This window comes from Canis lupus, chromosome 18 (assembly GCF_048164855.1).
Source record: "Canis lupus baileyi chromosome 18, mCanLup2.hap1, whole genome shotgun sequence".
In the NCBI taxonomy this organism is placed as follows: Eukaryota; Metazoa; Chordata; class Mammalia; order Carnivora; family Canidae; genus Canis; species Canis lupus.
The window spans coordinates 54,627,984-54,641,614 of record NC_132855.1 but is presented as its reverse complement, the minus strand read 5'-3'; the positions used below and the strand labels follow the sequence as shown (position 1 = coordinate 54,641,614).

Below are 13,631 nucleotides of genomic sequence, written 5' to 3'. Positions count from 1 at the left end.
CACCAGTAATTCCAGAGCATTTTTATCATCCCAAAAAGAAATCGTCAGCCCATTAACAGTCAACCTCCCTTACCAGCTCCTCTCAGCCCTGGGAAAACATTAATCTGCTTCCTGTTTCTCTAGATTTGCCTGCTAGACATCCCATATAAATGGGATCATACAACATGTGGTCTTTTGTTTCTGGTTTCCTTCACTTATAGTGATGTTTTCATGGTTCATCTATATTACAGAAGTATCAGTATTTTTTTTATAGCTGAATAATATTCCATTGGGTGGCTATCCATATTTTACCATTTTCCTGTTGATGGACATTTAGATTGTCTCCACTTTTTAGTGGTTATGAATAATGCCACTATGAACAGTCATGCATAATTTTTTTATGTGAGTATGTTTTCCATTCTCTTGGGTATATACCTAGGAATAGAATTGCTTGGTCATAACGTAACCATGTGTTTAACTTTTTGAGGAACTGCCAAACTGTTTTCCAAAATGAGTGCATCATTTTACCTTCTTACCTATAGTGCATGAAGATTCCAATTTCTCTGCATTCTCACCAACACTCATTATTGTCTCTCTGTTTTCTTTTAAAGATTTACTTCTTTATTTTTCAGAGAAAGAGACAGAGCCTGTGCCGGGGAGGAGGTGGGGAGGGTGGGAGGGGTACAGGGAATGGAGTCTCAAGCAGACGTCATGGAGCCCAACTCCATGCCTGATCTCATGACCCTGAGATCATAACCTGAGCCGAAACCGAAATTAGTGACTGGGCCACTAAGGCACCCCTGTCTTTTTTATTATATATCTCCTAGTATATGTGATGAGATAATCTTACTTTTTTTTTCCTATTGAAAAAATTTTGTTGAAAAAAATTGTGCAAATAAGCTCCTGATTTGATAACAATAAAGGCATTTCCCTAATGACTAATAATGTTGATTATCTTTTCCTGTGTTTATTGGGCATTTGTAGATTTTTTTTTTAAGATTTTATTTATTTATTAGAGAGAGAGTGCAAGAGAGAGCACAAGTGGTGCAGAGGGGCAGAGAGAGAGGGAGAAGCAGGCTCCCTGCTGAGCAGGGAGCCAGATGTGGGCTCCTTCCCAGGATCCTGGGATCATGACCTGAGTCTGAGGCAGACACTTAACTGACTGAGCCACCTGACACCACCTCCATTTGTAGATCTTCTTTGGAGAAAGATCTATTGAGATCCTTAGAAAGATCTATTGAGATCCTTTGCTCATTTAAGAAAAGTGGGTTTTTTTAATCTTTTACTGAGTTGTAATCATTGTTAAGTATACTTTGGATACTAAACCTTTATTGGATACATAATATGCAAATATTTCCTCCCATTCTGTGGTTTTTAGTTTCCTGGCTGTGTCCTTCCTTTGAAGTATAGAAGTTTTAAATTTTGATGAATTCTAGGTTATCTAGGTTTTGTTTTGGTTTTGGTTGTTTGTGTTTGGTATTAAGAAAACAGTGGTCTAATCTAGGGTCACAATGATTTACACACCTATGCTTTCTTCTAAGTTTTATGATTTTTATTTTTCACATTTAGGTGTTTGATACATTTTGAGGTATTTTTGTATATAGGGTGAGGTAGGGGTCTAGTTTTGTTCTTTTGTATGTGGAGATCTGGTTGAAATAGGAGTTTGCAGTTGTCTCAGTACTATTTGGTGAAAGATTATTTTTCCACTGTATTGCCTTGGCATCCTTGTCAAGTCATTGCAGTTTGAATTTATAATTCCCTAATTACTAAGGAGGTTGGGAACCTTTTTCTATTTTTATAAACCATTTGGATATCTTTTCTACTGAAAAAAAAAAGAAAAAAAAAACTAGCTTTTAATTAGGTTACCTCCTTATTCTTATTGATTTCTAGGAGTTTTTTGGTTGTACATGTTGCAAAGCCTTTCCCACTCAACTTTGTTCTCTTTCTTGGTGTCTTGATGAACAGAACTTTGTTAATATAGTCAAATTTATCAGTCTTTGACTTTTGGAATAATGTTTTTGGTGTCTTGCTCAAGACCTCTTCTAGCCCAAGTTCTCAAATATATCTTCTATGCTATTTTTAAATAGGCATTATAGTTTTAACTTTCATTGTTTTAGGTCTATAATATACTTGGAATTTTTTTTTGCATATGGTATGAGGTAACAACTTAATTTTTTTTTTCCTCCATATGGATACCGAGTATTCTGCTACCATTTGTTGAAACGTCTGTTTATACCCACTGCTGTGCAATGTCAGCTTTGTCATAAGTCAAGCGTCCTTATACTCACTGTTCTATTTCTGGGCGCCAGGAGCTCTATTTCTGTTTCTGCACTAACAACACATTCTTTATTATCATAGCTTTATAATAGTGTAGATATATGGTAGAGCAAATCCTCCCTTATTCTGCCAGAGTGTTTGCCAGCTCTTCTTTTGCATCCTTACTGTTCTGTGCATATCTGTGTAATTTTACTAGGGATTGTTTAGCCTCGCCCTCAGTCAAGTTTGCCTCTTCCTGGGATACTCCCACCAAGATCATTAACAACTAAGGAGTTCTAACCTGGGCAATGATATTCCCTAGGTTTTTCATTCATTGAGATTTTAGGGCTATTTCTCACATTTAGTTAATGAGACCAGCCATCCCAAGCATTAGTCAAAATGACAAAATGTGTCTTTGACCTCGGACCCTTTGATTTACTTCCAGAAAGCTACCGGTTTCTACTGACTTTCTGGAAGTAAGCCACAGTAGAAACCTGACTTGATGCCTAGTTCGCTGTAACAGTTCTTACACAAATAAGCACAGACATCCAAGAAAAACCCACACGTAGCCTACTGGTGTAGCATTCATTGGAGGAAGCCCATAGAGACCAAAACCATATCAGATGCACTGGGTGCCCCATTGTTCATTCATTCTAGTTCAGTGTGCAGAGGTCTATCAGGGCAGTTTTCACACCCTGAGAGAGGGATTATGACCCTTGGGCTTATGGCTTTTAAACTGCTTTAAGTACAGAAACAACAACCACTCACTGTTGTGATTAGAGGTAGGATGCAGAAAACGTAGTATGATAGACATTACATCTGATGCCACAGCGGAAAAATTTTGAGCCTATCATGAACAGTTATATGCCACCAAATAGAACCTATTTTGACAGCATAGTTTTTAGGAAGGGCAGCCCTTCTCTGGCACAATCAGAGCTTGGGATCCAAATCTTGGAGCTGTATTGTGTGGCATATTAGTAGCAGGAATCTTCCTCTTTCATGGTTGGAGAACTACCAGCCCCTTCCTTGGCATGGGGGAAGGAGCTCCAGTCCAAGTTTTGTGGTTGACCAGAATTGATTGCCTTACACATTGGGCTGAGTCCAGTTGTCATGGAACTCCTTTTTTGAGTGGGCAGCAGGTCAGTTTCGGATGAAATGACCCTTTCCCCACACTTGTTAATTCTCAGAATTTCTCTGGCAATTCTTTTTTATTTTATATGTATATTAACATTGATAGCATTTTAAAAACTTACAGTTTTTTCCTATAAACTTCCCTCTTAGTACCACTCCTATTGCCTGTTTCTGTTTGTCTCATGATGTTTTCTAATTTTATTTTTTATTTCTTCTTTGACCCATTGATTGTTCAAGAGTGTGTTGTTTACTTTCTACATGGTTGTGAATGTTCCAGTTTTCCTTTTGTTATTGATTTCTAGTTTCATTCCATTGTGGTTAGAAAAGATACTTGATATGATTTTAATCTTCTTAAATTTGTTAAGACTTGTTTTGCGACCTAACATGTGATCTATCCTGGAGAATGTTCTGTGTGCACTTGGGAAGAATGTGTATCCTGTATCCTGCTGCTATTGGGTAGAATGTTCTATATGTGTCTATTAAGTCCATTTTAGTCTATAACGTTATTCCAGTCCACTGATTTTCTATCTAGATGTTGTATCTATTACTGAAAATAAGGGTCTTGAAGTGTTTTACTATTAATACTACTATTAATATTATCATATTGCTATTTTTCCCTCTAGATATGTCAGTGTTTGCTTTATATATTTAGGATTTAAAAATTGTTTTGGGGGATCCCTGGGTGGCTCAGTGGTTTAGCACCTGCCTTTGGCCCAGGGTGTGATCCTGGAGACCTGGGATCGAGTCCCACATTGGGCTCCCTGTGTGGAGCCTGCTTCTCTCTCTGCCTGTGTCTCTGCCTCTCTCCCTCTCTCTGTCTCTCATGAATAAATAAATAAAATCTTTAAAAAATAAAAAAATAAAAATTGTTTTGCCTATTTTAGGCCCTTTGCATTTTTATATAAATTTTAGGATCAGCTTTGAATTTCTATAACAAAAGCCTGCCAGCATTTCGAAAGGGATTGCACTGAATAGAACAATAGATCTACTTTGAACAAATCAATTTGGGAGAATTGCCATCTTGCTATTGAGTCTTCCAGTCCATGAACAGAGACTGTTTCCGTATTTATTTAGATTTCTCAGTAGGATTTTGTAGTTTTCAGTGTAAAAGTCCTGCATTCTCTTATTAAATGTATTTCTAAGTATTTTATTCTTATGTTATTATGAATGGAATCATTAATTTCATTTTGGATTATTGTTGTCAATATATAGAAACACAGTTTTGATTTTTGCAGGTTGACCTTGTATCCTATAACCTTGCTATGGTAATTCATTAATTCCGTGTGTGTGTGTGTGTGTGTGTGTGTGTGTATTATTCCCTGGGATTTTCTATATTCAGGATCATGTCATCTGTGAACAAAGACCATTTTGTTACCTCCCTTCCAAATCAATGTCTTTGATTTCTTTTTTTGCCTAATTTTACCATCTTCAACTATCACTAAAGTGTTGAGTAGCAGTGCTGAAAGTAGACATCTTTGCCTTGTCTCTGATCATAAGGGGAAATCATTAAGCTTGATACACTTTTTCTGAAAGTGCCTTTTATTAGGTTCAGGACATTTCCTTTAGTCTCTAGTTTTTGGGAATATTTATCAAGAATGAGTATTAGATTTTGTCAGTTGCTTTTCTGCATCTATTAAGATATTGTGGTTTCTGTCCTTTATATTATTAATGTGGTATGTAACTTAAATCGATTTTCTGATGTTAAACCAATTTTGCGTTCTTGGGATAAATGCAACTTGATTATTGTGAATTGTGAATATTGATTATTCTTTTGTGTCTTGCTGGATGCAGTTTGCTAACTTTTGTTAGAGTTTTGTTTCTATTTCAGGGATGTTGGACTATAGTTTTTTTTGTGAAAACTTGTCAGGCTTTGTTATGAGTAATACTGGTATCACAGCATTAGTTGAGAAATAGTGTACTCTCCTCATTTATTTCCTGGAAGAGTTTCTGAAGCATTAGTATTATTTCTTTAAATATTTGATAGAATTAACCAATGAAGCCATCAGGATGAGGAAAGATTTTAAATAACTCATAATCCTGTTTAGATTATGTATTTCTTCATGAGTCAGTTTTGGTAGTTTGGTATTTCTAGGGACAAATCCCTAGAAATGACAGGTAGTTGTACATAATATTTCCTTATAATCATTTAAGTTTCTTTAGGGTCAATAGTGTTGTTCCCTTCTTCATTCCTGATTTTGATAATTTTGGTCCCCCCCCCCCCCCGATTAGATTAGCTGAAGGTTTGTCAATTTTGTTGATCTTTCAAAGAACTAATTTGGGTTTCATTGATTTTTTTTTTTTTAATTCTCTTGCATTCTAGTCTATTGATCTCTGCTCTGATCTTATTTCCTTTCTTTTGCTCGCTGTAGGCTTGATTCAGTCTTCTTTTTCTAATTTCTTAGTTATGGAAACCCAGGTTATTGATTTGGGACTTTTCTTCTGTGGAATCAGTGTTGAAAGCTATACATTCTCTTCCTACATTTCTTTAGCTACATCTCATAAATTTTGACATGTCTTTGTTTTCATTCAGTTTTAAATATTTTCCCATTTTTCATTTGATTTATTCTTGATATATGGGTTTACTTAGAAAATGTTAAATTTCCAAATATTTGGGAATTTTTCTGTTGTTTTATAATTTAATTCAATTGTGGTGGGGAAACATGCTTTGATTTATGTCCTTTTAAATGTATTGACATTTGTTTCATGACTGGCACTTAATATATCCTTAAGAACTGTCCATATGCACTTGAAAAGCATGTATTCTACAGTCATTGGGCTGAATGTTCTAGGTTAAGTTGGGTGATTACATTGTTCAAGTCTTCTATAGCCTTGATGCTTTTCTGTCTAGTTCTATGGATTATCGGGTTGGTATAGACATTTCCAACTATTGTGGTTATATGATCTATTTCTCCTTTCATTTTGTCAGGTTTTGCTTCGTGTATTTTGAGGCTTTGTTGTTAAATTTGTATATATTTATCATTGTATCATCCTGATGATATATTGACCTCTTTCTCATCATGAAATGTCGCTTTTTGTCTCCCATATTTTTTTGTCTTAAATTCTACCTGTATGATATTAATAAAGACAGTCCTGATCTCTAATGGTTACTGTTTGCATGGCCTATTTTTCCCCCATCTTTTTACTTTCACCTTGTTTGTATCTTTGTTTTTTTGTTTTTGTTTTTGTTTTCATTTGTATCTTTGAATCTAATGTGTGTCTCTTGTAGGCAGCTTATATTGGATCTTGCTTTTTTATCTTGTCTGGCAATCTCTATTTTTTGGTTGGGGTAATTAGACTATTTACATTTAATATAAGTATTGATATAGTTGGATTTACTTTTGTCGTTGTGCTATTCTATATATCTCCTGCCTTTTTTTTGGTTTCTCTCATCCTCTTTGTCTTGTTTTGTATTAAATACAAATATTTTAAGTGTATCATTTTAATTTTTCTGTCAGCTTTTTTCCCAGTAAATCCAATGATATACGGTTGATCCTTGAACAGTGTTGGACTAGGGGAGCCAGTCTCCCATGTAGTTAAAAATTTGCATATGATTTTTGACTCTTCCAAAACTTAACTGCTAATTGCCTACTGTTGACCAGAAACCTTACTGATACCATAAATAGCACGTATTTTGTATTATACGTATTATGTGCTGTATTCTTACAATAAAGTAGGCTAGAGAAAAGAAATTGTTATTTAGAGAATTATAAGGAAGAGGAAATATCTTTGCAGTTACTCTATTATAAAAAGTCTGTATATAAGTTGACCCCTGTGGTGCAAACCTGTTGTTCAAGGGTCAACTGTAATGTTACAATTGTTGCTTTATAAATTTTATGTCCTTTAAAGTAATTTAAAATGGGACGCCTAGGTGGCTCAGTGGTCTGCCTTCAGCACAGGGCATGATCCCAGGATCTGGGATCGAGTCCCACATCGGGCTCCCTGCGAGGGGAGCCTGCTTCTCCCTCTGCCTATGTCTCTACCTCTCACTCTCTCTCTCTCTCTGTGTCTTTCATGAATAAATAAATCTTTTAAAAAAATAAAGTAAGTTTAAAAGAGAAATGAAAAAAATTATCTATAGATCTTTATATCAGCTCACATATTTATCATTTCTCGTGCTCTTCTTGATTATTCACATCACTAAACAGTGTAAATCTTTAAGTCTAAATGACTTCCTTTAGTATTTTTCGTAAGTCTGTCAACAGTGCATATTTAGTTATTACTTCTCTGGGAATATCTTTCTTAGCCTTTGTTTTGTTTTGGTTTTGTTTTGTTTTTTTTTTTTGAGGATAGTTTTGTTGGAAATAGAATTCCTTTCTTTATCTTTCAGCACTTTGACTATGGCATTCTGCTGCACTGTTTCTTCCATTGTTTCAGGTGGAAAGTTAGCCATTGATTATATTCATGCTCCCCCGTAAAACATGCTGAGTATATTTTACCTTGGTGCTCTCAAAATCTTCTCTTTGTCTTATGCTTTCAGTAGATTGGCTATGGTGGGTCTCTGTGTGGATCTTGTTCTGTTTATCCTGCCTGGGATTTTTTGAGCTATTCAAGTGCATGGATTAATGCTTTCATCAAATTTGGACAATTCTTATTCATTATTCCTTCATATATTCCTTTTGCCCCTTTGTCTCTCTCTTTTTTTTTTTTTCTTCATTTTATTTATTTATTCATGAGAGACACAGAGAGAGAGAGAGAGAGAGAGGCAGAGACACAGGCAGAAGGAGAAGCAGGCCCCATGCAGGGAGCCCAATGTGGGACTCGATCCTGGGACTCCAGGACCATGCCCCGAGCCAAAGGCAGGTGCTAAACCACTGAGCCACCCAGGGAATCCCCATCTCTCTCTTTTCCTTCTGGGACTCCTATTATGAAAATGTTCATGCCCTTAGTCATATTCCAAAGCTCTCCAACGCTCTGTTCTTTTTTTCCATCCTTTTTTCTTTATTTTCTCAGCCGAATTGTTTCCATTTACCTATCTTCAGGTTTACTGATTTCTTTCTACTACCAGTGCAAATCAGCTGCTGAATTGCATATTTGAATTTTTCATTAGTTATTGCACTTTACAAATCCAGAATTCCTCTTTGGTTTCTTTAAAAATACCACCACCACCACCACAACAAATGAACCCAAAGTCACTTCTCTATTGATATTCTCTCTTTGGTAAGGTATGATTGTCAGGTCTTTAATTCTCTTTAATTCTTTTAAATGGTTTTCTTTATTTCTTTGAACATGTTTATATTCATTGATAAAGTCTCTGCCTGATACATCCAGTACCAAATCTAATGCCTGGCCTTCCCCAAGAATAATTACTATGGACTTCATACTTTACTATTTCTTTACATGTGTCATAACATTTTGTCAAAAACTGGACATTTTAAGTATTGTGGCAATGCTGGTAATTACATTGCCCTCTTGCCCAGCCTCAGAGGTTATTATTGTTGCTGCTTATTGTTTTTTTAGTGACTTTCCCAGACTAATTCTGCATAGGACTCTTTGTCATATGCAGTTACTGAAGTCTCTGCTTGATTATGTCATCAGGTAATGAGTTGACAGATTTTCTTAAATGATTTAAGCCAATAGATTTCCCAACTCTTTTTCTAATGGGCACTTTGTGTGTTGGGGCATGGCATCCATGCTCTGGCAGTTTACAGCTCTGCCTTAGCCTTCGCTTCCTATATGCACAGAACCTTGAAGTCAAGCATGGGTGAGAGCTTAGGGCTTGTCTTGTCTTTCCTGGGTATTTGCACAGCCTTCTACATATGCACAGACTTCTGGATCCCCAGGAATATGTCAGAAATTGCCAAAATCTCCTATAGAGATCTTGTTTCTCAAATTTTCCCTTTAAGTTTTTTGGCCAGCCTCTTGTTTGCCCTAGGTGGAATCATTGCCCTTGGCAACTGCAGTGTTAAATAGTTGCCACTAATTTGGGGGGACAAACTTGCTGAGGATAGGGCTTTCCTCATTGACTGAGCTCTGAGTCAGATGAAATAAAGATTAGCTCCGTGAATGGGGCTTTTCTCGGGAGCACCAGTCAGGTCAAATAGTTACAGTTCCCTGGGAGACAGGGCTTTTGAGGGTGCTCCAAACCCATCTGCCTCTTCCAATGGCTGCTAGTCTGTTGGCTTTCATAGCTACTGCAATTCTGAGGCTGCTGATTTCCAAAGCTACCATGAACCTGGGAAGAGGGAATTGAAATAGAGTAAGGGAAAACATCAGAAAGTTTGCTGTTCTTCTGAAAATTCGTCTGTTTTTCGTGAATAAATGTTTCTAGGATTGTTGCAAGTCTTTGGCTAATTTCTAGAGTGCTCAAAAAGTTGATTTTGAAAATTTATGCCAGTGTTCTCATTGCTTTTATGGAGGAATGGATTTTCAGAGGTTCTTCATCCATAATTCTGAAAGTACTTTTGATCTGTCTGTGTTTTTAACTGCTATGCATATCGCGCTTGTTCTTTTTGATATCTAATGATGTGTTATGTATATTTGTTGTCAGCCATGAAAGTCCACTCTTTGATTTCATTGAGAGCTGCTTGCGAAATAAACATGAAATGGTTATTTATGAAGCTGCGTCAGCTATCATCCATCTTCCTAACTGTACTGCAAGGGAGTTGGCACCTGCTGTTTCAGGTCAGTTGTGTATTTGATAGCTAGGATTTTGTTTATATTTGCATGTTTTTGTTTTAAGTTCCACAGTTCTGCAGGATAGGTAGTAAGAATGATTTTTGAACCTTAGCTTTAATATATACACCTTTGCATTCTAACATGTAGATGATTTATTTTTGTTTTCATTAATTACCTCTTTTTCTGAAGTTACTATTTCCCTATATAAAACATTAAAAACCTTTTACTTAGAAGACAAGTAACTCTCATTCCTTTAGTTCTTTCATATTTAAAAAGCCCATTTGCTCTTATCCCTACAAATATTCCTACCACAAATTCAAGTATTAATGCCTATATGAATTCTTATATAAAAATAAACTTTGTTTTCTGGATTTAAACTTTTTATAGCTCAACAAAAAGTGTTTTTTCTATTTTTGATAAGTTTTTCATGTGAAGCTTTGATGCTGTGATCTAATTTCCTGATGCATACTTTGAATATAATTATGTACTGTATTTTCAGATATATGCAATATGATGAAATGAGCTTTATTCACAAAGATCTTTTTTCTTTCTAGTTCTTCAGCTTTTCTGTAGCTCTCCTAAGCCAGCTTTGAGATATGCAGCTGTGAGGACCTTGAACAAGGTAGGTGTCCCTTTGCCAACTACTGACTTATATCAATGTTTGATTGAGAAACATTACATGTGAAGCATTTGACTTTCTCCCCAAGATAGAAAGGTAGGATTTATGGTCTTCACTTCTAGAGCACCTTCCTTGTATTTGTGGCCTTATGTATGGCTACTTTTACCATTCAACTAAAGATTATAATTCATTTCTGACTTTCAAGCACTTTATGGCTGAAAACCACATTGTCCAATAGGATAGCCATCAGCCATGAGTGGCCATTTCCATTTAGATTAATTAAAAATTTAAAAACCCTGATAATTTAGCTCCTCAGTCACTCTAGTCATACTCCATCTGCTCAGTAATCATGTGGTTAGTGACTGCCATATTGGTCAGTGAAAAAATATAGAACATTTCTATCACTGTAGAAAGTTCTCTTGGACAGTGCTGGTGCAACACAATGTGAGTCACATTTGTAATTTTAAATTTTATAGTAACCACAGTAACTTCTCCCTCTGTGTCTCTGCCTGAGTCTCTGCCTCTCTTGTTCTCTGTGTCTATCATGAATAAATAAATAAATCTTTAAAAAAATTTTTTAAAGATGAAATTAATTTTAATAATATATTTTATTTACCTTCATATATATAAAATGTCTTGTCAACATGGAATCAGTGTAAAATTATTAAAGATCTATATTGCCTTACGTTTTTTCATACTAAGTCTGTGACATCCAGTGCTTATTTCATGTTTAGAGCGTATCTTAATTTGGACTAGCCAGATACCAAGTGCTTAGTAGTCACATTTAACTATTGGCTACTATATTGGATGCCACAGGTTTAGAGGATACAGTTCAGAAACATAGAATGAATCAAAGAACCATAAACATTTGAAATGAAAGTTTAATGTAGAAGAAGACTTGTCATAAGGCAGTATGTGATCTATTACAAATTAATTGCATCTTTACTGGAAAACCAAAGAAGAACCTTCACAGAATTTGAGTTATACTTTTAAGAGGTGATATAGGTCCACATGCCTTTAGCTATAATCTTAAGGACAGATGTGTCTCAGAATTCAGTACTTTATGAATTTTGGGAAGGCAATATGGTGCTGTCTCTTATATATTAACTCCATTGAGCCTAGAGCAGTCCCCTACCATAAGGCACATTAATATTTTTTAAGACATTAATATTTCTTTGTTATACATATGACTATCCTCACTAAGTGGAATAAATTAAGATTTAACTCATTTTATATTATTTTGGGTCAGATTTTCCTGTTAAATGAGTTTTGATGCCAATACTTTGCTGAGTTTTCAAATTTTTTAAATCGTGGGTAAAGGATTCTATACCAATATTGAGACAGAGAGGTGAACAATTTCGACAAAAGCAAAGAAGCAGGAGAATGAGACATGTTTTAGGGAGTGTGAGCAATCCAGTTTGGCTGGAGTTTGTTTAAATACAGAAGTGTTTTCTAAGTGATAAGATATTAACAGTCTTTGAGCAGTGTTTACCATGGTAGATCCTTACATCTAGTAGATCCTTACATCTAGTAGCGTATATATCCATGTACACATGTATTATAAACAAAAACAGGTCAACTGCAATAAAATACAGGCTGTGGTATTATTACAAAAATTATAGAAAACTAGAGACCTAGGAAGAGAAAGTGCTATGTTACACTATGACTCTGGCAGGTGTTTGTCAAGTGATATATTATGCCTTATTAATTGAAAATGTTCTTCTTAAAACAATTACTTTTGACCTATTTAGATTTTTTTTTTATAATTTTTTTTAAATTTTTATTTATGATAGTCACACAGAGAGAGAGAAAGAGGCAGAGACATAGGCAGAGGGAGAAGCAGGCTCCATGCACCGGGAGCCCAACGTGGGATTCGATCCCGGGTCTCTAGGATCGCGCCCTGGGCCAACGGCAGGCACTGAACCGCTGCGCCACCCAGGGTTCCTGCGCCACCCAGGGTTCCCCATTTAGATTTTTAAAAGCCACTTACCTTGATTAAAATATCTGTTTTCCTCTTCCTTTGTTTTTTAAAGTTCTGGTCTTCATTAGTAGCAATTTGCTTAATTTATTTTTCTTGCCCTTCCACAAGGTGGCAATGAAGCACCCCTCTGCTGTCACTGCCTGCAATCTGGACTTAGAAAACTTGATCACAGACTCAAACAGAAGCATCGCTACCCTGGCCATTACTACACTCCTCAAAACAGGGAGTGAGAGCAGTGTGGACAGGCTTATGAAGCAGATATCTTCTTTTGTTTCTGAAATCTCAGATGAGTTCAAGGTAAAAGTTTAAATATGATCATGTTTCTCCCAGTCTCTGGCTTGCCTGTTTCTTAACAGTATCTTTTGATGAGCAAAAGTGTTAAAGTCTAATTTATTAATTTCTTTCTTTCACTGTTATATTGCCTTTGTCTACTTCCAAGCCTTAAAGATATTTTCTTATGTTTTCTAAATGTTTTATGGGTTTAGCTTTTACATTTTGGTCTATGACCCAATTTGAATTAAATATTTATATATTGTGTATGGTAAGTTCAAGGTTTTTTTCCATACTAATATCTAGTCATTCCAGCATAATTTATTGAAAAAGACTTCTTTTTCCCCACTGCAGTGCTTTGGCATCTTTGTCTGAAAGGCAGATAACTATGTAATTGTAGGTATATCTGGGTTCCTTATCACATTCTGTTGATCTATTTGTCAATCCTATGCCACAATGTGTTGATTAATGTAGCCTTATGGTATCTCTTAAATGTCAAGCCATGTGATTTTCCAACTTTGTCCTTTTTTAATATTCTAGGTCCTTTACATTTCCAAATAAAGTTTAGGATCAGCTTATAATTTCTATGAAACAAAGTCTGCTAGGATTATTCTTGGGGTTATGTTGAATCCATAAATAAATCTGGGGAAAACTGACATCGTAACAGTAACATCGTATTCCAGTTCATGAATATGGTATGCCTCTCCCTTTATTTAGGTCTTCTTTAATTTCTCTGAGCAGTGTTTTATAGCATTTACTATATCAGTCTTGCACATCTTT

General features: G+C 35.6%; 1 protein-coding gene across 2 annotated transcripts in view; it reads left to right on the top strand.

Moving 5' to 3' along the window:
* The window catches only part of COPG2 (COPI coat complex subunit gamma 2), a 114,950-nt gene that overhangs the window by 48,775 nt on the left and 52,544 nt on the right, over positions 1–13,631 (top strand). For both annotated transcript variants that reach the window (XM_072784582.1, XM_072784583.1), the window contains 3 exons: positions 9,854–9,987; positions 10,536–10,603; positions 12,690–12,878. In XM_072784582.1, the coding sequence (XP_072640683.1) occupies positions 9,854–9,987; positions 10,536–10,603; positions 12,690–12,878 (391 nt within the window). The remainder of the gene's footprint in view (positions 1–9,853; positions 9,988–10,535; positions 10,604–12,689; positions 12,879–13,631) is intronic.